We start from the raw sequence: 25,634 nt of genomic DNA on the forward strand, positions 1-25,634 counted from the left end.
AGCCCAGCATCCTGTTTCCAACAGTAGTTAATCCAGTTTACAAGTATCTGGCAAGATCCCAAAACAGTACAATACATTTTATGCTACTTATCCTAGAAATAAGCAGTGGATTTTCCCCAAGTCCATCTTAATAATGGTTTATGGACTTTTCTTTTAGGAAGTTAACCAAAGCTTTTTTAAACCTTGCTAAGCTGACTGCTTTTACCACATTCTCTGCAAATGAATTCCAAAGTTTAATTACATGTTGAATGAAATCAAGGACTGCTTTATGAAGCAGCTGGTTCAGGAACCAACAAAAGGGGGAACAATTCAAGACATAGTCCTCAGTGGAACATATGGTGCTAGAGCCACCTGATAAGAGTTATAAAATGATCAGATTATATAATCTCTGAAATATACACAGGGAATCCAATATATTAGCATTTAATTTTCGAAAAGGAGACTATGATAAAATGAGGAGAATGGTTAAAAAAAAAAACCTTAGTGAAGTAGCTGCAAAGGTAAAAAATTTACATTAGATGTGAATGGTATTCAAAAATACCATCCTGGTAGCCCAGACAAGATATTTTCCATGTATTAAAAGAGGAGGAAGAAAGGCCAAATGACAGCTGGTATAGTTAAAAAGTGAGGCTATTAGAGCTAAGAGAAAATCCTTTAGAAAATGGAAGACGGTATCAACTGAAAATAATAGGAAACATCATAAGGAATGGCAAGTCAAATACAAAGCACTGATAAGGAATACAAAGTGAAACTTTGAAATGAAGATTGTGTTGGAAGCAAAAACAAATAGTAAAAACTTTGTTTTAGATCTATTAGAAGCAAGAAGCCGGCAAAAGAATCAGTTGGACTGCTAGATGACTGAGGGGTAAAAGGAGCACTCAGGGAAGACAAAGCCATAGTGGCGAGATTAAGAGGTCCATTTACTAAGGTGCACTGATAAATGGCCTACACTGTTGTAGGCATGTATATTGGACGCGCGCAGGTCTATTTTTCAGTGTGCCTGCAAAAAAGGCCTTTTATTTTGGGCTGAAAATGGACATGTGTCAAAATAAAAATTGGCACATCCATTTTAGGCCTGAGACCTTACCATCACCCATTGACTTAATGGTAAGGTCTCATGCATTAACCAGGCGGTAATCGCCAGTGTGTGTACACTGCCGATTACCACCCAGTTAGAGCCACGTGGTGGAAAACAACAAATATTTTCTGCCGCATGTATCAGACACGTGTAAAAAATGGAATTACCACCCAGGGCTCACGGTAACCAGGTGATAGTTCCAAATTGACGCACGTTGGATGCGCATAGGTGCCTACGCACCTTAGTAAAAGGGCCCTTAAATTAATTCTTTGCTTCGGCCTTCACCGAGGAAGATTTGGGAGACATACCAGTGCCAGTAATGGTATTCAAACCTGGCAAGCCAGAGAAACTGAGTGTAATCTTCATCTCTTTCTTCCCTCCATTGTGCCTTCCCCATTCTACCTGTGTACCTCTCACCTTCGACGCCTTCGTGGCCACACCTCTCCTACTCTCCTCCGCTCTCGTTTACTCCGTCTCTTACTCTCAGCTGGTGACATCAATCCCAATCCTGGTCCTCCTCTTCTGCCTTCTTCCTACTTATGCAGGCCACATCGTGACATCTCTAATCTCATCTCTATTCCTCTTCTTTCCCCTTACTCCTTACCCTTCTCTTGCGCCCTTTGGAATGCCTGCTCCATCTGCAATAAACTTCCCTACATTCATGACCTCTTCATTTCTCGTTCCCTCCATCTACTTGCCTTAACTGAAACTTGGCTCTCCCCTGATGACTCTACTTCTGTTGCAGCCCTTTGCCATGGTGGTTATCTTTTTTCTCATACCCCTTGCCCTGCTGGCCGCGGCGGTGGCGTTGGATTGCTACTCTCTCCCTCCTGCAAATTCCAACCTCTTCTTCCACCCGAATCTCACAGCTTTTTGTCCTTTGATGTCCACTCCATCCGCCTTTTCACTCCTCTGCCTCTCCAACTGGCAGTCATTTATCGACCCCCTGATAAGTCTCTTTTATCCTTTCTCACTGACTTTGACGCCTGGCTTTCCTTCTTTCTTGAACCTACATCCCCCTCCATCATCCTAGGTGACTTTAACATCCACACTGATGATTCCTCTGACTCTTATGCTTCCCAATTCCTTGCCTTAACGTCCTCATTCAATCTTCAGCTGTGCTCCTCTGCACCTACCCTACCCACCAGGTGGAGTGGAGGAGTGGCCTAGTGGTTAGGGTGGTGGACTTTGGTCCTGGGGAACTGAGGAACTGGGTTCGATTCCCACTTCAGGCACAGGCAGCTCCTTGTGACTCTGGGCAAGTCACTTAACCCTCCATTGCCCCATGTAAGCCACATTGAGCCTGCTATGAGTGGGAAAGTGCGGGGTACAAATGTAACAAAAAAAAAGGTCAATGTCTCGACCTTATCCTCTCCTCTAACTGCTTCCCCTCCAGCTTCTGTTCCTCAGCTCTCCCCCTTTCTGACCATCACCTATTAACCTTCACACTTAAGCACCCTCCTCCCCAGTCCCACCCAATCTCAACCCCCACATCTAGGAATCTTCAAGCTATTGACCCCCTTACTCTGTCCTCTTGTGTCTCTAACCTTTTCTCTTCCACCACTCTATCTAAGTCTGTCAATGAAGTCGTTTCTTCCTATGATACTATTCTCTCCTCTGCTCTGGACACTCTTGCCCCTCCCATGCCCCGTCCTACTAGGTGTGCCAAACCCCAGCCTTGGCTGACCTCTAAAATCCACTACTTTCGTTCCTGTGCCCGCTCTGCTGAATGTTCTTGGCTTAAATCCCACACCCTTGCCGACTTCATTCATTTCAAATTCATGCTTAACTCCTTCCAGTCTGCCCTTTCACGGGTCAAACAGGATTACTTCACCCAATTGACAAATTCCCTTGGCTCTAACCCTCAACTTCTCTTCGCCACACTGAACTCTCTTCTCAAAGTGCCTCCATCCCCAATTCCCCCTTCTCTTTCTCCTCAGACCCTAGCTGAGCACTTCCTTGATAAAATCCGTAAGATTAACCTTGAATTTTCATCCAAACCCTCCCCACCTCTCTCTCCCTTAGTCCACACCCCCTACTCTCCTTCCTCTCCATCTTTTTCTTCCTTCTCTGAAGTTTCTACTGAGGAAACTGCCCTTCTTCTTTCCTCCTCTAAATGTACTACCTGTTCATCTGATCCCATCCCCACTTATCTACTTAACACTATCTCTCCTACTATCATCCCTGTCATCTGTCATATCCTTAATCACTCACTCTCCACTGCAACTGTTCCTACGGCCTTCAAACATGCTGTTGTCACTCCACTCCTTAAAAAACCCTCACTTGACCCTACCTGTCCCTCCAACTATCGCCCTATCTCCCTTCTTCCTTTCCTCTCCAAATTACTTGAACGCATCGTTCACCGCCGTTGTCTTGACTTCCTTTCTTCTCAACCTATTCTTGACCCACTCCAATCTGGTTTCCGCCCTCTTCACTCTACTGAAACTGCACTTACCAAAGTCTCTAATGACCTGCTGCTGGCTAAATCCAGAGATCTCTATTCTATCCTTATCCTTCTTGACCTATCTGCTGCTTTCGACACTGTTGACCACATTATACTCCTAGATACGCTATCCTCGATTGGATTCCAGGGCTCTGTTCTTTCCTGGTTCTCCTCCTACCTCTCACTTCGCACTTTCAGTGTTCACTCTGGCGGTTCCTCTTCAACTTCTATCCCGCTTTCAGTTGGTGTCCCCCAGGGTTCTGTCCTTGGACCCCTCCTTTTCTCCATCTATACCTCTTCTCTTGGTACCCTGATTTCATCCCATGGCTTTCAATACCATCTTTATGCGGATGACTCTCAGATCTACATCTCCACCCCTGAAATCTCAACCGTAATCCAGGACAAAATTTCATCCTGCTTGTCTGACATTGCTGCTTGGATGTCTCAATGCCATCTGAAGCTAAACATGACTAAAACTGAACTTCTCATTTTTCCCCCTAAACCCACCTCCCATCTTCCCCCATTCTTTATCTCTGTTAATGGCTCTCAAATCCTCCTCGGCTCGTAACCCAGGAGTCATCTTTGAATCCTCTCTCTTCTTCTCTGCGCATATTCAACAGATCGCCCAAACCTGTCGTTTCTTTATCTACAACATTAGCAAAATTTGCCCCTTCCTTTCTGAATACGCTACCAGAACCCTTATCCAAACCCCTGTCACCTCTCGCTTGGATTATTGCAATTTGCTCCTCACTGGTCTTCCACTCAGCCATCTCTCTCCTCTTCAGTCTGTCCAAAATTCTGCAGCACGACTTATTTTCCGCCAAAATCGTTATACCCACACTAGCCCACTCCTCAAGTCACTTCACTGGCTGCCTGTTCGCTTACACATACAGTTCAAACTTCTCTTACTGACCATTCTGCAGCCCCCCCATTACCTCTCCACTCTCATCTCTCCCTACCTTCCTCCCCGTGAACTCCGCTCACTGGACAAATCTCTCTTGTCATCCCCCTTCTCCTCCACTGCTAACTCCAGACTTCATTCCTTTTCCCTCGCGGCACCTTATGCCTGGAATAGACTTCCTGAGCCTGTACATCTAGCTCCATCTCTACCTGTTTTTAAATCTATGCAGAACTAGAACTCTGAACACAAACGGAACTGGGGCTGGACCCCGGACTGGAGTTACCCTCTTGCCTGGAACGGGAACTCGAGGCGCCCTCTGCATCTTGGCTGGAACCGGAATTTAACTGAGGCTTGGCAGAAAATACCCCTTGGACAGGGATCAGAGGCTCGACTGGACAGGTCACTTGGACTAGAACCGGAGGCTCGACCTGGAGCGTCACTTGAACAGGCCTCGGAGGCTCCGTCAGAAGCACCCCCCCAGACTGGACTCAGGGGCTTCACTGGACGTGCCACTTGAACTGGAACCAGGGGCTCGGCCAGAAGCACTGCTCGAACAGGAATCGGAGGCTCAATTAGAAGCGCCCCTGGTGGTTGGGAGGCGGGGATAGTGCTGGGCAGACTTATACGGTCTGTGCCAGAGCCAGTTGCACGAGGCGGGGCTGGTGGTTGGGAGGTGGGGATAGTGCTGGGCAGACTTTTACGGTCTGTGCCAGAGCCGATGGTGGGGAGGCGGGGCTGGTGGTTGGGAGGCGGGGATAGTGCTGGGCAGACTTATACGGTCTGTGCCCTGAAGAGCACAGGTACAAATCAAAGTAGGGTCTACACAAAAAGTAGCACATATGAGTTATCTTGTTGGGCAGACTGGATGGGCCATGCAGGTCTTTTTCTGCTGTCATCTACTATGTTACTATGCTGAAAACCCACCTTTTCGCCACTGCTTTTGGCTCCTAGCCACTACTCAATTGCCCTCCCCTTGTTCCTTCTCACCCAGTACTTCCCTCACCCTTAATTGTCTTGTCTGTCTGTATTTTTAGATTGTAAGCTCTATTGAGCAGGGACTGTCTCTCTGTGTCAGGTGTTCAACGCTGCGTGCGTCTGGTAGCACTATACAAATGCTAATAATAATAATAAACCTGGAAGATGTAATGTGGCAATGAAAAATTGAAAAGTAGCAAATTGCCTGGACTGGATGGTATTTATCCCAGAGTACTGATAGAAATTAAAAATGAACTTGCAGAACTATTGTTAGTAATATGTAATTTATCTTTAAAATCAAGCATGGTACCGGAAGATTGGAGGGTGGCCAATGTAACACTGATTTTTTAAAAAGGTTCCAGAGGTGATCCGGGAAATTATAGACCGGTGAGCCTGACGTCAGTGCTGGGCATAATGTAAGAGAATATTATAAAGAACAAAATTACGGCGCATATTCTGAAGCATGGATTAATGAGACAATGCCAGCATGGATTTAGTGAAGGGAAATCTTGCCTCACCAACCTACTATATTTCTTTGAAGGAGCGAACACACATGGATAAAGGTGAACAGGTTGATATTGTGTATCTGAATTTTCAAAAGGCATTTGACAAAGTACCTCATGAAAGACTCCAGAGGAAATTGGAAAGTCATGGGATAGGAGCTAGTGTTCTATTGTGGATTAAAAACTGGTTAAAAAATAGAAAACAGAGAGTAGGGTTAAATGGTCAATATTCTCAATGGAGAAAGGTAGATAGTGGGGTTCCCCAGGACCACTGCTTTTTAACATATTTATAAATGATCTAGAGATGGAAGTAACTAGTAAGGTAATTAAATTTGCTGATGCCACAAAGTTATTCAAAGTTCTTAAATCATAAGAGGATTGTGAAAACTTACAAGAGGACCTTACGAGACTGGGCATCCAAATGGCAGATGATGTTTAATGTGAGCAAGTGCAAAGTAATGCATGAGGGAAAGAGAAACCCAAACTATAGCTACGTGATACAAGGTTCCACATTAGAAGTCACCGATGAGAAAAGGGATCTAGGTGTCATCGGTGATGATACGTTGAAACCCTCTGTTCAGTGTGCAGCGGCAGCTAAGAAAGCAATTGTAACATTCTTAGGAAAGGAATGGAAAACAAAAATGAGAATGTTATAATGCCTTTGTATCGCTCCATGGTGTGAATGCACCTTGAATACTGTGTGCAATTCTGGTCACCGCATCCCAAAAAGATATAGCAGAATTAGAAAAGGTACCGAGAAGGGTGATGACAGTGTTAAAGGGGATGGGACGACTTTCCTATGAGGAAAGGCTAAAATGGCTAGGGCTCTTCAGCTTAGAGAAGAGATGGGTGAGGGGAGATATGATAGAGGCCTATAAAATACTGAGTGGAGTGGAATGGGTATACGTGAATCGCTTATTTACTCTTTCCAAAAATACTAGTACTAGGGGGCACACAATGAAGCTACTAAGTAGTAAATTTAAAATAAACCAAAGAAAATATTTCTTCACTCAATGTGTAATTAAATTGGCAGAGAATGTGGTAAAAGCAGTTTGCTTAGCAAGGTTTTAAAAAGGTTTGGATAACTTCCTAAAAGAAAAGTCCATAGACCAATATTAAGATGTACTTGGGGAAATCCACTGCTTATTTCTAGGATAAGCAGCATAAAATCTGTTCTACTGTTTTGGGATCTTGCCAGGTACTTGTGACCTGGACTGGGCACTAATGGAAACAGGATACTGGGCTTGATGGACTTTTGATCTGTCCCAGTATGGCAATACTTATGTTCTTATAAACTTTGAGAAACGTTCTGGATTGTACATCAGGCTGGTATAATGTCTGCAGTGTAGACCAGTGTCTGGACTCTATCTTTATCCTATTTCAGTAAGAATCTGTATCATGCATATCCTTCATTAGTTTTATAACTAAATACAAAAAGGGAAACATTTCAATGCTACTGTCTCTTGTTATTTGTGTACAGTTTGGCTAAGCATAAAAAGCTGGGTCATGATTTTTTTTTTTGTGTTCTCACAGAGTTCCTGTCTCAGAGGATATAGTTATTTGCATTGCCTTGGGAAACCTAAATGTGTCAGACTTGCTAAGAAGTTCTTGTTAAAATGGCTCACGTGGTTGTCAACCTTGACTTGCAATTCCTGGATAATAATCTCCTGTTTAGCAGAGGACTGCAGGTTGCAAGTTTTGCATTCCCCAGTGGGCCTCATTGGTTCACATTCACACTATCATTCTTTAGTTTTCAGTTTTGGTTTCGACTTCGGCTGAAAATAGGTGATAAGGTTTTACTGTAGTTTAGGTTTCTGGTGAAAGTGACTAGACAATTTCAGTAGCAGTTTTGGTTAGGGTTACCATATGGCACCAGAAAAAAAAGAGAACAGATTGAACCAATCTGAATTTTACTTCCACAAAACCCAGACTGGCTCAATCTGTCCTCTTTTTGGTTTCAGCCAAAATTGATAAAAGCCATTTTGGTTGGCCTGTAAGGAGGACAAATGCGCACCACCTTTCTGGGACTCACCCTTAATCTTGAAGCTAATCCAGGTTTACTCTTCAACTGAGAGCTGCACTCATTCCTGTTAGGGCTGAATCTGTCCTGCCCTGGACCCTGGGCCAGTTCTTTTTAGCCTCAGGGAACTCAGTCAGTGCCTGATATAAAGGAACAATCTCCCACTGTACCTTGTTTAAGCACCACCCTCATCTGTCTGTCTCTGGCTGAGGGATACCAGGCATTGAGCCCCAATGCTCAAAAGTAAACACAGGCGCTAGAGGCCATTACAGCTGGACTAGCACCCAAGTGTTTTGGTACAGGATATAGAGAGGGCCAGAGCTTGGGAAGGAATAATGCAATGAGCATGCAAATCCATGCTGAAAAGCTTATTCGCTTTTCCTCCCCAATGCTCAGCGGGCAATGTGCCAAAGAAGGGTGCTCCTCCTGCAACAAACCCTATGCCAGTTTGGAGCTGGCATTAGGGTTTGTGAAGCAGCCTGTCCGTCACAGCCCCAGTGGTCTGGTGGAACCCCAGCACCAGAGTTTTGAGCATCAGAGGGCCTGACTTCCTTCCCTATTGCCTCCCTACAGCACCACCCTCACTTGCCTGTCTCCTGGCTGAAGTTTTCTGTTACAGATAAGCCGTCACCCTATTTCTTGTGTTTCTGCCTATTTTCTCAGGAGAGCTTTACCCCCACACTCCGGCTACAGGCTATTAGGACTGAGACTTTTAAAGATTTCCTTGCATTAGAGCCCTATTTCCTGGGACCTCTTTCCCTAACCTTTTGCATGCTTCTACTCCTGGAGTGTATTCTCTTTTTCTCATTTTCATTTATTTATTTTCTTTCTCTCTCTCTCAGCTAAAAAACCCTCCTTTTGAATTCTTCACTCTCCAGGTGTTAATTATTTAATTAGCCCAGCTGGACCAATGATGTCTCATCAGCGTCTCTGATTTCTCTTAGACCCGCCCTCCTGACACTAGGCCCCCACATGGCCTTCTGGGATTTGTGGTTTAAAACCTTTCTAAAGAAAGCTCTGGTTTGGGATGCCTGGATTTTACTGCAGGAGTATTTCCTTGCTTCTATGCTTTTCTATAAGATGCAAGTTTTCAGGATTATATTAATGACACTACATGTAATAAATTCTAAGATGACTTAAATGACTTGATTTTATAATAGGATGCCTATGTCAGAAGTCCAAAAAGGTACCGATTTTGAACCTAGTTTCTAGTAGCGACATAGGTGCTACATGCCTTTATAAAATAGGGTCCCAGATTCAGCTCCAATAGAGCACAAATGCCCACACACAAATTTACACTTGCTCCCTAAAAGGGACATGTACATCACAACTTTGTATTCACTCCACCCAAACTGCACCTCGAGGAACACCTACATGCAGGTTGTGTAAAAGTAGGTGCACTCTTTCCATGAGTATACTTTTTAAATACATGTACCCCCTACTTCAAGATGTGTGCCTAGGTGGCTGCCTAGTGGAGTGGGTACTGGGGACACAATCAAATTTATTGGTTGAGGGGCCAAGCCTAGGAGCGGAATTACTCCAGGAGGCTGAAAGCAGTTCAGTCTTTTATTGTTTGTCACATAAAAATAACTCGCTGACTCTAATGTATTTTTATCTGCACCAGAATCTTTACTAAATGTTTTAAAAACAGTTCATCATCCAACTGTGGCAAGGTATAACATGTAGCAATGTAAATTGATAACAGTAGCAAACTATGTATAAAGCCCTCCTTCACGCCTCTTGGGAATGTTTTTCTTAGAAATGCTTTATTCTTTTAATTCTACCACCAAGGTGGCAGAGATCAACACAGTGTTCCTTCTTTCTCTCATGCAAGGCAAGTACAGATTAGCAGGCAGTAGAGTAGAAACACAGTGGCTCCGCAATCAAATGTTATTTCATTAGAGCAGGGCTTCTCAACCCAGTCCTTCAGGGCACACCCAAGCCAGTCAGGTTTTTGGGATATTAACGTGATAAATCTGCATGTACTGCCTCCATGGTATGGAAATCTATCTCAGGCATATTCATTGTGGATATCTTGAAAGCCTGATTGACTGGGTGTGTCCTGAGGACTGGTTGAGATGCACTTCGTTTGAGGTCTTGTTATTTCTATTGGGAACTCTTGGAAAATCCTGCTGGGGTAATAAAGGTGTTTATATCTCAGCTCTATTTGTCCTTTGGGTCACAAGGATTGTCATCAAAATGGCTGATTAGAAATTCAAAGCAAAAGTCCAGACTTTCTCCTGTTCTCCCTTTTTAGTAATGGAGTAGAACAGAAGGGAAATAGATGGGGTCCAAACCCTCTAAATCCAGTCAGGGCAGGGGTCCTGGCACCTGCACAAAAACCCAGCTGGCTCAATCCGTCCTCCTTTTTCTGGAGCCATATGGTAACCCACAGCTAGGGTGCTTTGTAGCCCAGGTACATTGCTGGCAAGGCAGCTAGGAGTCTCACCCTGTCTTTTTAAGTTGATGAGCACAGGGACAGGGAGGCTCAAACCCAAGGCAGATTTGCTTCTGCTAGGTGATGAGAATACTGTCTTCCTGCTTTAGATGTTCCTGAACCAGAAGGATTCTGGACAGGGCACCCGGGTGTTGATAAGAAGGTAGCTCAGTATCCCCGTCTCCTCTCCTGTGATTATATGGGCTATAGAGGGTCCCTGCTCCCTTGGCAATGTATAAGCCAGCAACCTTCCTGTTCTGTTTCTTGCACATCTCTATCACTTAAATTGTGCCTTTGTATGTGCCAGTCTGGGTGATTAAGAAAGGCCTCCATGTATTTCTGAGTCCTACATTGCTCAGGCTTAGTTAAAAGGTTCTTTCTTATTTCTGAAGAGTAAGAGATGGGAGACTCAAACCTAAGACACTGTTGTTCTCTATTTTATAGTCAGAGGATGGTTTCTGCTGCCACCATAGCCATTCTCTGACTATTATGCTGGACACCATGGAAGCCAGTTCTGTGAGGGCTGAACACCCCCAATCCTTGGGTAATTTCCATTAGGTGTAGCACCCTCAATCATTTTGAAAAGTTGGCTCCTATGGTGGACACTCCTATTATTCTATAGCTTTCCTGGACTTTTTCTACCCATTTCTGGTAAGGCAGGAAGCCAGAAGGTTCACTGAGAATAGACAAAAAGTTTTATTCTATTGGTGGAGTACATCAGCATCACTGAAGATTATGTTAAAGCACTGAGGACCATAGGATGAAGTTAAGAAAAAGGGTGCTGTATGTGTGGAATGGCCTCCCCGTTGAGGTCGTGGAGATGAAGACTGTGTCAGAATTTTAAAAAGCTTGGGACAGGCACGTGTGATCCCCTAGGAAAAGGAGGAGGTAATGGTTACTTAGGATGGGCAGGCTGGATGGGCCATTTGGCCCTTATCTGCTGTCATGTTTCTTTATTTCTATAGTACAAGCATTGATGACAATAGCACAGCACTGAAGAAAATGACAATTGCACTGAAGATTCAGCCAACCTCCTCTTTGCTGAATTGCTCAGGTTGTTACACACAAATGCATGCACACAATTTTATAAAACTGTTTTTCTGCATGTAAAACAGGCTTTGCACTGCATAATGCTTTATAAAATTACTCCTATAAAATGTATAATGCCTTTCTTCTCTCTGTAAAAGAATATGACCTCCAATCTCCAACCTCGAGAATGCATATTAACCAAAGAAGAAGGCAAAAGCTTTGGATTTTTCCTGCGAATTGAGAAGGGCAAAGTTGGGCACTTAATCCGTTCAGTTGAGAAGAATGGTCCTGCTTGCAAGAGTGGCCTGAAAGATGGAGACAGACTATTAAGAGTCGATGGCCTGTTTGTGGATGAGAAAGAGCATGCTGAGGTAAATCACTCTAACTGCGACTGTTATAATATTCTTTACTTCCTCATCATCCTTTCTCTAACACACTGTCTTGGTAATAACAGTAGTTTCTGCCCCATTTTCATCCCCCATAATTAATTCTTTTGGGAGGAACAAGGTTTAGGCTTCCATAAGATCATCAAAACATGGCTGTTTGGATTGGCTTTTAGTGAGTTACCATTCTCAGTGCAGCACATTGGTATGGGGAGAAAAGTGGGCAGGGTCATATAAATGTGCAGGCACATTTTAGATAGTTTGTGCATGTGATAAAATCAAGGTGGAAGTGGAAATGTATAGTATAGGTTCCATTATTTTAGAAGACCATGGCAGCATGTAAAATCGCCAGATTCCCACTCCTAGAAATTCAAGAATAAAAAAACAATAAAAACCTCATGTGGAAGAGACACATGGAAGTGTCCCAAAATAGGAAGAATTCCACATGTAACAGGACTGCCCATAGAATGGGTGGTCAAATGAGTATTTATTTTATTTATTTATTACATTTGTATCCCACATTTTCCCACCTATTTGCAGGCTCAATGTGGCTTACATGGTACCGGAAAGGCGTTTACCGATTCCGGTGTGAATAGTACAATGTGGTGTTGTGGTATGATGAAGATCATATGGCAGGGCCATAGTAAGAATAGTCGAGCAGAAGAGTAGAGATATGTTCATTACAAGTTTTAGTTTTCTTGTGTAGCCAAGGTCAGGCATTTAAGAAGGATCGGGAGGGTATGCCTTTTTAAACAGGGTGGTTTTTAATATTTTCCGGAAGTTTAGGTGTTCGTACGTCGTTGTCAAGGTTTTTGGTAATGCGTTCCACAGTTGTGTGCTTATGTAGGAAAAGCTGGATGCGTAGGTAGATTTGTATTTAAGACCTTTATAGCTTGGGTAGTGTAGATTTAGATATGTTCATGTTGAATCAGATGTGTTTCTGGTTGGTAAGTCAATTAAGTCTGTCATGTGTCCAGGCGCTTCGCTGTAGATAATTTTGTGAACCATGGTGCAGATTTTGAAGGCAATGCATTCTTTGATTGGGAGCCAATGTAATTTTTTGCGGAGGGGTTTGCACTTTCAAATCGCATTTTTCCAAATATGAGCCTAGCTGCCGTGTTTTGAGTCTGAAGTATCTTTAAGGTTTGTTCTTTGCATCCATTGCAGTAATCTAAGTGGCATATTACCATTGATTGTATCAGGTTGCGAAATGTTTCCCTCAGGAAGAATTTTTTCACACGTTTGAGTTTCCACATTGCGTGGAACATTTTCTTTGTAGTGGTTTTTGCTTGGCTCTCCAGTGTTAGGTATCCCCAAGTTCCCCTGCCATCAAAAGTGTAAAGTCTACACCTGCTGGCTGGAAATTTCCATGTATTTCCATGAAATTTCCACACTTCATAACAGACCTCACATCACACCTAAACTACATGCTGCAACATGGATTCTTTCCCAAGGACATAGGAAATATACTACTCACCCCAATACCTAAAGACTCAAAGAAAAAAGCAAACGATATAACCAATTACCGACTGGTAGCATCCATCCCCCTAGCAGTCAAATTACTGGAAAGCATGGTAACCAAACAACTCACCGACTACTTAGATAAATTCTCAGTACTACACAAATCTCAATCAGGATTTCAATCCAATCACAGCACCGAAACAGTACTAATCACTCTCCTAACCAAATTCAAACAAGAAATTGCAATTGGCAATAGTGTACTTCTTCTACAATTCGACATGTCTAGTGCGTTCGACATGGTAGACCATAAAATACTATTAAACATCCTAGAATATTTTGGGATCAGGGGAAGCATACTCAATTGGATTAAGGGCTTCCTAACAGCAAGAACATACCAAGTAATATCAAATTCGATCACATCAATACTATGGAGACCAAAATGTGGAGTACCCCAAGGATCGCCGCTATCACCGACCCTTTTTAACCTAATGATGATACCACTAGCCAAATCCCTAACCAACCAAGGCCTCAACCCTTACATCTACGCAGATGATGTCATGATCTACATCCCGTTCAAATATGATCTAACGGAAATCACAAACGAAATCAAACACAGCCTCCAAATCATGAATTCATGGGCGGATGCATTTCAATTAAAGCTCAACGCAGAAAAAACTCAATGTCTCATTCTCGCATCACAATACAATACGAATAAACCCACCATTATAAACACCCCAGACTACACCCTTCCTGTGTCAGATAGCCTGAAAATTCTCGGAATTACACTCGACCGAAATCTCACATTCGAAAACCAAGCGAAAAATACAACAAAGAAAATGTTCCACTCAATGTGGAAACTCAAAAGAGTAAAGCCTTTCTTCCCAAGGGAAATATTCCGCAACCTGGTACAATCAATGGTGCTAAGCCACCTAGATTACTGCAATGCAATTTATGCTGGATGCAAAGAACAAATCATCAAGAAACTCCAAACTGCCCAAAACACCGCAGCCAGACTCATATTCGGAAAAATGAAATACGAAAGTGCCAAACCCCTAAGAGAAAAACTGCATTGGCTCCTACTTAAAGAACACATTGCGTTCAAAATCTGCACCCTGGTTCACAAAATCATTCACGGCGCGGCCCCAGTCTACATGACAGACCTTATAGACTTACCAACCAGGAACACAAAAAGGTCAGCACGCACATTCTTGAATCTCCACTATCCCAGCTGCAAAGGTCTAAAATACAAATCAACATATGCTTCCAGCTTCTCCTACATAAGTACGCAACTTTGGAATGCACTACCAAACGTCATGAAAACAACGCACGAACTAGAAAACTTCCGGAAATCACTAAAAACCTATCTGTTCAGAAAAGCATACCACAATGATCCATCCTAAACACCAGACAAAACTTATACCAGGACTGACCAAAACTGAACTCTTTATACTTGACTGCTTAATTTACTCTGTCAATTATGATCCTTAATGCAATACCACTCTGTATTTCTCAATCCGGAAATGGTGATCGCTATTACGGCATCATATAAGCCACATTGAGCCTGCAAATAGGTGGGAAAATGTGGGATACAAATGCAACAAATAAAAAAAAATATGTCCTCACAGTTTAGAAGAGATACTGCACTGCACTAGTTACCTGGCACAGCGAAAAGCGCAGGGCAGCAATGATGTGTTTCTGGCCCCATATAACACAGCAGCCTCCAGTGGACCTTGGTCAGAGAGCACCAACATGTCTTCCAAGAGGCAGCATTTCTCCAATGCAACCTCTTGACGTGCCTTTTGCTGGCCAATGGTGTTCCATTATTTCAGTCAGGCAGTCAAAGGCTAGACCATACTGCAGCCAGGAAGGTATGGGAAAGAATCTGAATGGCTCTGGCAAGGTAAGCTTGAAAAGGTGCCCTGTCACTGCTGAGGCGTGGCAGTTGTATATGTATCCTGGTCCCCATGGCTATTCTGGCAGAGATGGCTGTGCAGTAAGGGAGTCACACTTGACTGAACTGTAGCCTCCCTGCCATGATCAATCTGTCAGATGCAGCCTAGCCCAGCCTTATGTGAGGCTTTCTCCAAATAGCACTCACTTCACAGTACTGAACAGAAAGGCTCATCTTTTATTAAGGCTCTGACAAAAATGCTTATCTGTCAACATAACTTGCCTTTTCATTCTAGGTTTTAAATCGACCAATAAGGAATGTTTCATGTAGCAAATTTTTTTTTTTAAATAGCACTTCATATTTCCCTTCTAGTATACATGATACAATGCATACCCTATTCCTTTGGAAATCTTAATCCAGTGCTCCAGTTTACTGTCCTTATCAGGTTTCCCCTTTTCCAGCCTGCTTTACATTCATTTGTTCAGTACCCATGTTTGTTTTATCAATCCACCTTAAGTATTTATCTTATCCCTTATTTGTCCTGGTTGTCCTGATTAAGATTGTAAGCTCTATGGAGTAGGGACTGTCTCTTCATAAGTATATAGTGCTGTGTATGTCTAGGGCTATAGAAATGATAAGTAGTAGTAGTAATAAGGTTTACCCACAATAGAGAGGCTAACAGGTCCCCTTGGCTGGGTTACTTAACTGCTGTTTTATAAGCCCAGCAATTCCAAACCCCTTAACCGTGCTCATATTTTCTCATGCCACCTCCCTCTGGACTCATGGAGGATGATTCGCACTTCCCCTCAGACTGTTGCTTTTCTCTACTACCAGTAGTTAATTATTCATACCCACTTTGTACTGCTGTAGTTAAGCAACATGCTTTGCCACAACTTCTGCCCAGTCTATCAAAGGTACCAATGACAATGACTAGGGGATACTCAATGAAGTTACATGAAAATACTTTTAAAACAAATAGGAGGAAATATGTTTTCACTCAATGAATAAACTCTGGAACTCATTGACAGAGGATGTGGTAACAGCGGCTAGTGTATCTGGGTTTAAAAAAGGTTTGGACAAGTTCCTGAAGGAAAAGTCCATAGTGTGCTATTGAGATAAACATGGGGAAGCCATTGCTTGCCCTGCAATTGGTAGCACGGATTGCTGTGCCTGCTGTATTCTGACATAGCTTCCTTCCCAAGCTGCCTGTTTGGTCCATCTCCTAGGTTTTGCTTCCTGATATCACCCTTCACTCAAGATTTCTGTTTCTCTTGTTACCAGGTGTTTTCTTGAAACAGGATTACAAAACTTTCCGTTTATTTATTTATTTATTTAGAACATTTGTAATTCTGCACTTTCCTCTGTCCTTTTCTTTGAAATCGGTGATCTCTCTGGGGAAACAACGATGCTCATTCTTTACCCCCATTTCTCCTGGGCCTCTATCCTCATGGCCCCACACCCACAGCTGCCAGGTACCAGTCAACCATACCACTTAGTGAGATGGCCAAATCAAAAAGATGGACAAGGTTTATAAAAATTGTGAAAAACAGAACCTTAAATATAAACCTGAAAAATCTTTATTCGATCTACAATAGCAACAATTCACATGGTAGGAAAAGACTTCAGAGCAATGCTACTTACTGAAATTCAATAAGCAGACATCAGGCACTTTGCCATCATAAGTCAGAAAAACCTCCATCCTTTTTTAATTTTTTAGTTGCAATAATAATGTAATCCTGAGGCTTATCTGTAACAGAAAACGTCAGCCAGGAGACAGGCAGGTGAGGGTGGTGCTGTAGGGAGGCACTGGGAAGGAAGTCAGGCTCCGATGCTCAAAACTCTGGTGCTGTACTAACTGCCATATAAGGGAAAAACTCCCTTATATGGTAGTTAGGTCCCACCCAGTGGATTCCAGAATGCACCACGCAGGGCAGGGTGCCGCCATTTTGATGATGTGCCCAACAGGAGGAGGGCTCCTTCCCTCCTCCTCCTCCTGCAAGGTAGACCACAGTATTTGGGGCAGGACGGGATGGAGGTCCTCCCAGCCAGGGGTCCTGCTGGGGAGGGGAGTCTGGAGTCTACTGGACCACCAGGGCTGAAAGCCTCTGGGGTTTGGGGGGGTCTGGGGTTTAATCAGACCACGAGGGCTCACCAACAAGTATAGAATGTTTATCATCTTACCGGTTTTGAGCTCCAGAATCCCGAGACCCATGCATCAGCAACCTGAAATGCCCACAACAAAGCATACTTATGCAATCATTACATTCCCCAACACACTAGCACAGTTTGCGCCTGCCGTATTGAGCCTGCCATGAGTGGGAAAGCGCGGGGTACACAAAAATAAAATATATATATAATTTATTTTTCACATACCTTTCTTTCTCTTTTTCCTGTTCGCAAGTCACTATTTTCCTGTTTTTATTTTCAGCACGCGCCTGTTACACGCCACTGCCACAAGCCGGCATCTGGCTTGAGGTTAACAGGCCATCACCCACAGTGCACATGTGCACACCAACAAAACTGGCCCAGACTTCATCTCCAAAGTTGAGACACCATCCCCTCATGCTTGCACTTCCCGAGCCTTGCTCATGTCTGTGCCTGCTCTCAAGTGCAAACAGGCGGTTTCAGAATCACTCCAGCACTTTCCCAAAGCTTCGGGCCCGGTCTGCAGCATCTCAGCACATGTGCAGCTCACTGAAATATCTCCATGACGTCAGTGACCGGCAGAGTGGACACAGGGCTTCCCCAATCCTGCAACCCACCGCCTCCACCTCACTCCAGCCAAAAACTCAGCGCACATCAGTGCACACATCTGCCAAATGACACCCGAATGACCGCAATGCCTCCACTCACAGCATCTGAACCCAGAAACTCGCCCCCCCCCCCCCAGTTCTCTCGAAAAGGAAAAAAAAACATGTTACAGTGCTCCATTAAACCGATGCTGCACAGCCTGGACTCCCAAAACCGCCCAGGTAGCAGTTTTTCTCTATTTGTTTTAAAAGTATTTCCATGCAATTTCATTGAGTGCCCCCTGGTCTTTGTACTTTTTGAATGAGAGAAAAACCATTTCATCTCCACTCGTTCCACTCCACTCCGGATTTTGTACACCTCAATCATATCCCCCTTTAACCATCTCTTTTCCAAGCTGAAGAGCCCTAGCCGCTTTAGCCTTTCCTCATAGGGAAGTTGTCCCATCCCCTTTATCATTTTCGTCACCCTTCTCTGCACCTTTTCTAATTCTGCTATATCTTTTTTGAGATACGGCAACCAGAATTGAACACAATACTCAAGGTGAGGTCACACCATGGAACAATACAGAGGCATTATAATGTTTCTGGTCTTATTTTGCATCCCTCTCCTAATAATCCCTAGTATTTTGTTTGCTTTTTGGCCACCGCCGCACACTGGGCAGAAGATTTCAGCATATTCTCTACAATGACATCTAGGTCTTTTTCTTGAGTGCTGACTCTTAAAGTGGATACAGTGTAAGCCAAAGCTTTCCTTCCACAGGAACAGATTCAGGCTATTCAACTCCTCTCCCAAACACTCATAAATTCAGCAACTTGTACAGCCAGAACGCTGCTCAGACTTCTAGCTCACATATCAGCATTTACAGTAATGGTCTCTACAGCAAGACTCAGGATGAGACCAATCAATCAATGGGACCAAAGCAAAGATCGACTATCTCACAAGATTCTCCTCACTCCTCAAATCAAGGGGGGACTCCTGTGGTGGCTTCAGAGTTCCTGTTTGACAGAGGACACTCCTTTCCATCCTCTACCCATGAACATTACTTTAATAACAGATGTTTTTCCTCATGGCTGGAGAGTTCATCTTTAGAATTATTAAACCTAAGGTCATTGGTCAACAGTAAAAGTTCCCTTCACATCAACCTCTTGGAAATAAGAGCAGTTTTCTATGCAATTCAAACATTTGCTTTCCTCCTCAGGGGCAAAACAATCCTCCTTCAAGCAGACAATATGGTTACAGTGTTTTACCTGAACAAACAGGGAGGCATAGGCTCCTTACCTCTCTGGCTGGAGGCTTTTTTAATGTGAACTGCTCTACTTCAGTTACAGGTGACTGTTCAAGATTCTTACCTTCCAGGTCTTTCCAACTCCTTAGCGGACAAACTAGGCAGAATATGTCTACCACATGAATAATCACTCGCTTTACCTACAGTCCATCACATTTTTCAGCAGCAGGGGATGCCAAAAATTGACCTTTTTTGCAACAGACCACAACTTCAAATGCCAGCAGTTCTGTTTCAGGCTCCCTTCCACTCTCAGTCTTCACAAGGACCTTTTCCAACTCTCGTGAATTCAAGGCTTTTATTTTGCATTCTCTCCGATTCCTCTGATCCCCAAAGTCATATGAAGGATCATTCAGGATGTGTCCACTCATACTCATTGCTCCAAGGTGGCCTCGTCAGCCATGGTTCCCCTGGATCCTAAAACTATCAGCAGTCCCACCCATCTTACTGGAAGCTCATCCACATCTTCTAACACAGCAGAATGGCAAACTCTTGCATCCCAACCCCACAAAAACTATCCCTCACAGCATGGAAGCTACAAGGATCACTTGCTCTCCATCTTTATTAACAATCTCTGACTAACTCTCTGTTGCCAGTAAGCCATCTAGTCAGAAATCATACTCTCTTAAACGGAAGATTTACCATTTGGTGTGCACTCCTACTTATATTCCTATTCAGTCCTTTTTATCTTATTTACTCCATCTTTCTAATACAGGATTGAAGCCCTTATCTATTTGAGTGCATCTTGCAGCAATTCCGCATCAGATCTCTGACATTCGATCCACACCTCTTTCCTCTCATCCCATGATCAAATGTTTCCTCAAAGGACTTATTCATCTTCATCCACCACTGCAACCTCCTCCTCCTGCATGGAATTTGAATCTCGTTTTAACTCAACTCATGAATCCATCATTTGAACCTTTGGACTCTTCTTCCTTGCAATTTTTAACTTGGAAAACTTATTCCTCATAGTAATCACATCAGCCAGGAGAGTTCATGAACTCTAAGCATTAGTACATTATGCGCCATATACCACATTATTTCCTTCCAAGGTTGTGCTTCACACCCATCCTAAATTCCTACCAAAAGTCATCATCTCTTTTCACCTTAGCCAAGATATTGTCCTGCCAGTCATCCTTCTAAAACCTCATTCATCCTCAGCAGAATCCACTCTCCATACACTGGATTGTCTAAGAGCTCTTCTCTATTACCTTAACAGAACTAAACCACATAGACAATCCTCACAGCTTTTCCTTTCCTTCCACCAAAAAAACTCTTAGATTAGCAGTAACCAAGCAAACCCTATCCACCTGGATTGCAGACTTTAACCTTCTGTTACCAGCAAGTGAGCCAACCAGTACCGATGACCATTAGAGCTCATTCTGTATGTGCCATGGCTACTCTACAGTCCACCTAAGAGGCATCTCCTTTCTAGGTATCTGCAAAGTGGCCACATGGGCCACACTGCATACTTCCACCCAGCATTACTGTTTAGATCTTGCTTCCCACACAGATGCTAGATTTGGTCAAGCTATTTTACAGCAATTATTTGCATTGACTTCCTCCACCCATTCAACTAATTTTTATGTTTAAACGATTTTGAATGATACTTCAGCATGTTACATCTTTTCAATACATTTCACTGTATAAATTTCACAAACAAACCATGCTGTATATAAACAACTTAATACTAATCAGCATCCAACATTTTTTAAACATTTTCTCCCCTATCCCTCCCTCCTCCTCTTTCCCCAGTATCACTGGCAAACCTCTCACCATGAGCTAATAAATTTAGTACAGTCTCACTCAAAATGATCCCTAACTCCAATTAGAAGTAGGCCAAAATTTTCTACCGAATATTAATCTTTCCCAACCATGCGGTCTCCCCTCTCTCCCTGTTACACTCTCCCCCCCCCCCCCCCCATCTGGGCTCTGATGATCCCCCTGGACGATGGATGAGAAGTATTCTAAACTAACTTGTGTACCCCCTCCCCTTTCATCTAAGAGTCATTATACTTTGGGGAAAAGAAAAAGAAAAAAAACCCTAGCAAATTCCAGTGTGTGCAGCAGGTAGAGAACCCCTAGCCAGGTACTAACTTAGTATTGCCGACTATCATCATCAACTTACAAACCATTCAGAATCAAGCTCCTTGCTCTATGTGGGAGTGATTGAAGATATGCATCCCATACAGCTAAGAACATCTCCCATTCAACTAATTTTTATCTGCAACAACCCCCTGCTAGGGAATCACCAACTGTGTCTACATTGAGAAAGCAAAGTTGGGATGGAACCGGACACGAGGGGGGCGTTACCTAAGATGGCGGAAGTGTGAGCGCGTTCGGTGAAACCGCTCCTTGCTGTTCGTGGGTGAAGAGATTCCTTTATTTCACAATGCCGCACACAAAACGAAAAGGAGCCGTGAGGCTTCCACCGCCGCCCGCAGCTTCTTCTTCTCCACTCCGGGGCAGCATGGTCCGCTTCCTGACGCGCCCGTCACAGAGAGAAGAGACTGGGTCGCCTGCAGCAGGGGCAACTGGTGGAGCAGAGCTCCTGATGGGCCTAGAAACATCTTTATCCCCGCCTCCCGATTCTAAATGTCCTCCGTGTCCGGCTACAGATGTGGTGAGGGGAGCAGGCATCCAAGAGCCCAACATGGGGAACAAGGAGCCAGCGGACGGAGGTCCCATGCCACAAGAAAGTAGCCAGGAGAGAGAGGTCCTTGGATTTAAGGGACCCATAACAACTCCGGAGGTTAATCTAGAGAAGATTTGGCTAAAGCTGAGTAAAATGGACTCTACGCTTCAAAATGCTTCAGAAAAGGTAAATACTTTGTCTTTGAAAATTGAGGACATGGCAAAAAATTTAGAAATGGTTAAAGAAGACCTGACGACTCAAGTAAAAGATTTAAAAAAAGATATGGATCAATTGCAAGACTTTAAAATGACGGTGATAAAAGATAATTTGGCAATACATAGAAAAATTGAACAGATTGAGAATTTCAATAAAAGACTAAACCTCCGTGTTTTGAACTTTCCAAAAATTCCTGATAAGACGCCTATTGAGTTATTTAAAAAATACCTACAAGAAAATTTGAAAATGCCTCAAGAATTTATTCCTCCTATAAATAAAATTTATTATCTTCCGACAAGTTCAGGTGGAAAAGAAGGAAAAAAAGAAGGTTTGGATGGTATAGACTTTAACAATTTGTCTGAGATTCTAGAACAATCTATTGAAATAGCTCCGCAAAGAGCCACCCTTCTGGTTTCACTAGTATTCGAACAAGACCTCAATGCAATATTAAAGTTATACTTTAAGTTTTCAAAGGTTCCTTTTTATGGAACAAAAATATGGATATTTCCAGATGTTACTAAAGTAACCCAAGAACATAGAAAATTATTCCTAGCATTGAAACAGGATGTTCTAAAATTGGGCGGTTCATTTTTGCTAGTGTACCCTTGCAAATGCTTGGTCAGGTATAGTGGGATAAAGTACGTATTTTATGACTCAGAACAGCTAAAATCCTTTCTGGATATGAAACAGCTTAATGTAGAATTAGTTAAATGATATGTGACGAATTACACACTTAAACCGCATTTTTTTTATTTTATTTTATTTTTATTTTATTTTGTATTTGTGCTAATATACCTGTATAAAACTCCACTAAACTGTAACTCTCCCCTCAATTTGAGGTCTAAGGAAGCACGTATAATTTTTCCTTTGATTATTTTCTTCAACGTTTGTATTATGCTGTTTTTCTGTAACAAGTGATATGCTTGTAAGTAATTTGGAAATTTATGAATAAAAAAAAAAAAAAAGAGAAAGCAAAGTTGGTTACCCATAACAGGTGTTCTCCGTGGACAACAGGATAATCCAGACAAACCTTTCTGCTCTCCATCCCCTCAATATAGACTCTACTTCATCTCATTTGTTACAACTACTTCTACTGTGGGCCAACCACTCCAAGCCCAAGGCCATTATTGACTTTGCCTTACTACACGTTCTAGTATTTCAATTGTTTTGCTATCATCTGGATTTCTTTTACCAGTTGACCTTTTGCTATTACTCCTGCTTCCTTGCTACTCATCAACTAAAGAACTCCAGACCAAGGCAGGAAGTACTAACTCTCACAGGATTGGCTGATTGATAAATCAGTTGCAAGCAAGCTAGAGAGAGCGCGTCCAGGCAGGCAGCCTGAGGAAGAGGCTACCAAGTGTGTCTGCATTATCCTGTTGTTCACTGAGGACACTTGTTACAGATAAGCAACTTTGCTGATCCTATATCTCTCTTTAGGATACTTCAGGAGCTCTAAAGATCAGATTCTGGGCCATCTGGAGAACCCAGACCCATGGGCATAGTTCGGAGAGGCGAGGGGGGGCAGTGCCCCCCCCAAATGGCTTGCCACCTCCTGCATTGCGGATCCGTGATTCCTCTACCCCCCTCTCTTCCTCCCTCCCTCCCTCCAGCGCTGCAATCTTTAACCTGTCTGGGCTCCTGGCAGTGTTAGTGATGTATACATGCTGCCTTTGCAATGCCCCAGAAGCCTTCTCTCTGCAGTGTCCCTTGGTCCCACCTACGCGGGAACAGGAAGTTGAAGAGAAGGCTCCCAGGGCAGACTGAAGGCAGTGTGTGTACATCACAATGCTGCCAGAAGCCCAGACAAATTGAAGACTGCAGCACCAGAGGAGGGGAGGGGGGATAACAAGCCTGGCCCTCGGAGTGTGCTTGCGCAATCCTGGACCTCGCGAGGGGGTGCAATCTGAACTGGGAGAGGTGGGGCAGAGGGAAGGAGCAGAAGATGGATGGGACTGGGAGAGGTGGGGCAGAGTCAGAAGGAAGGAGTAGGAGATGGATGGGACTGGGAGGGGTGGTGAGCAGAGGGAAGGAGCAGAAGATGGATGGGACTGGGAGAAGTGGGGAAGAAGGAAGGAACAGGAGATGGATGGGACTGGGAGGTGTGGTGAGCAGAGGGAAGGAGCAGGAGATGGATGGGACTGGGGGATGGGAGAAAGGAAGAAGGATGTGAAATGAGGGATATGAGAAGAAGGGCAAGAAAAGAAGATGATGTGGGGAAAGGTAGAGACATAACCACTTTTTCTGGCAATGAATTCCACTCTAACTACGCATTGTGTGGAGGAGTGGCCTAGTGGTTAGGGTGGTGGACTTTGGTCCTGGGGAACTGAGGAACTGAGTTCAATTCCCGGCACAGGCAGCTCCTTGTGACTCTGGGCAAGTCACTTAACCCTCCATTGCCTACCGCATTGAGCCTGCCATGAGTGGGAAAGCGCAGGGTACAAATGTAACTAAAAAAATAAAAAAATAAAAATAATGTGAATGACCTGGAAGACTGGAGAGGGGATAAGAGGCATTGAAAAGGGATTGGGGTACTGGTGAGGGGTATAGGAGAAGAGGATTAGTCTCTGAAGAGGGTTGAGTTAGGGTAGAAAGGGGTTAAAAAGATAGTGAAAGAGAAGCTATTGTGCATGGGGTATAGGGCACATAAGCATTGCCATGCTGGGACAGACCAAGGGTCCATCGAGACCAGCACCCTGTCTCCGACAATGGCCAAAAGAACAAACAATTTGTCCTGCCCATCCCAGAAATAGTGGCTTTTTCCCATGTCCATTCAATAACATTCTATGGCCTTTTCCTCCAGGAAGCCGCCTTAACCACTTTTTCTGGCAATGAATTCCACTCTAACTACGCATTGAATGAAGAAAAATTTCCTCCGGTTCGTTCTAAATTTACTACACTGCAGCTTCATCGCATGCCCCCTTGTCCTAGTATTTTTGGAAAGCGTAAACAGACGCTCCACATTGACCTCTATCATATCTCCCCTCAGCCGCCTTTTCTCCAAGCTGAAGAGACCCAGCCTCTTCACATAAGGAAGTCATCCCATCCCCTGTATCATCTTTGTTGCCCTTCTCTGCACCTTTTCTAATTTCACTATATCTTTTTTGAGGTGTGGCGACCAGAATTGCACACAATACTCAAGGTGCGGTCGCACCATGGAGCAATACAATGGCAGAATAATATCCTCATTTTTGTTTTCCATCCCTTTCCTAATAATACCCAACATTCTATTTGCTTTCCTAGCCTCAGCAGCACATTGAGCACAAGGTTTCAACGTATCATCAACGATGACACCTAGATCCCTTTCTTGGTCCGTGACTCCTAACGCTGAACTCTGCATGAAGAGTGGCCTTGAAGACAAGGGAAGGAAGGAGAGACATGGATGAGCTGGGACCAAAAGGGTGATGAGATGCAGTGGAGGGTAGATGAGGGCAAAGAGGGTGGGAAATGAAGTGAGTGAAAGATGGAGGGGGGAAATTTTGGAGACTGGGTAAGGGAGAGACAGAGGGGGGAACGGGAGTTCTGTAGAGGGAATGAGAGGTAGATGGTCAAAGTCAGTAGGTAGATGGGTACTAAGGACTAAAGATTGAGAGAAAAGTGTGTGGGGAGGGGGGAGGGAACGAAAAATG

General features: G+C 43.7%; 1 protein-coding gene across 6 annotated transcripts in view; it reads left to right on the plus strand.

Annotated features, from left to right (window-relative positions):
* Window positions 1-25,634, plus strand: part of PDZK1 (PDZ domain containing 1) — a 150,438-nt gene that overhangs the window by 8,490 nt on the left and 116,314 nt on the right. For 5 of the 6 annotated variants that reach the window (XM_030203757.1, XM_030203761.1, XM_030203759.1 and 2 more), the window contains exon 2: window positions 11,545-11,757. In XM_030203757.1, the coding sequence (XP_030059617.1) occupies window positions 11,548-11,757 (210 nt within the window). In that variant the 5' untranslated portion in view covers window positions 11,545-11,547. Of the gene's footprint in view, window positions 1-11,322; window positions 11,412-11,544; window positions 11,758-25,634 lie in introns of those variants that run through there. The other variant, XM_030203758.1, reaches the window with a different exon arrangement.

Source organism: Microcaecilia unicolor, chromosome 5, assembly GCF_901765095.1.
Source record: "Microcaecilia unicolor chromosome 5, aMicUni1.1, whole genome shotgun sequence".
Lineage (NCBI taxonomy): Eukaryota > Metazoa > Chordata > Amphibia > Gymnophiona > Siphonopidae > Microcaecilia > Microcaecilia unicolor.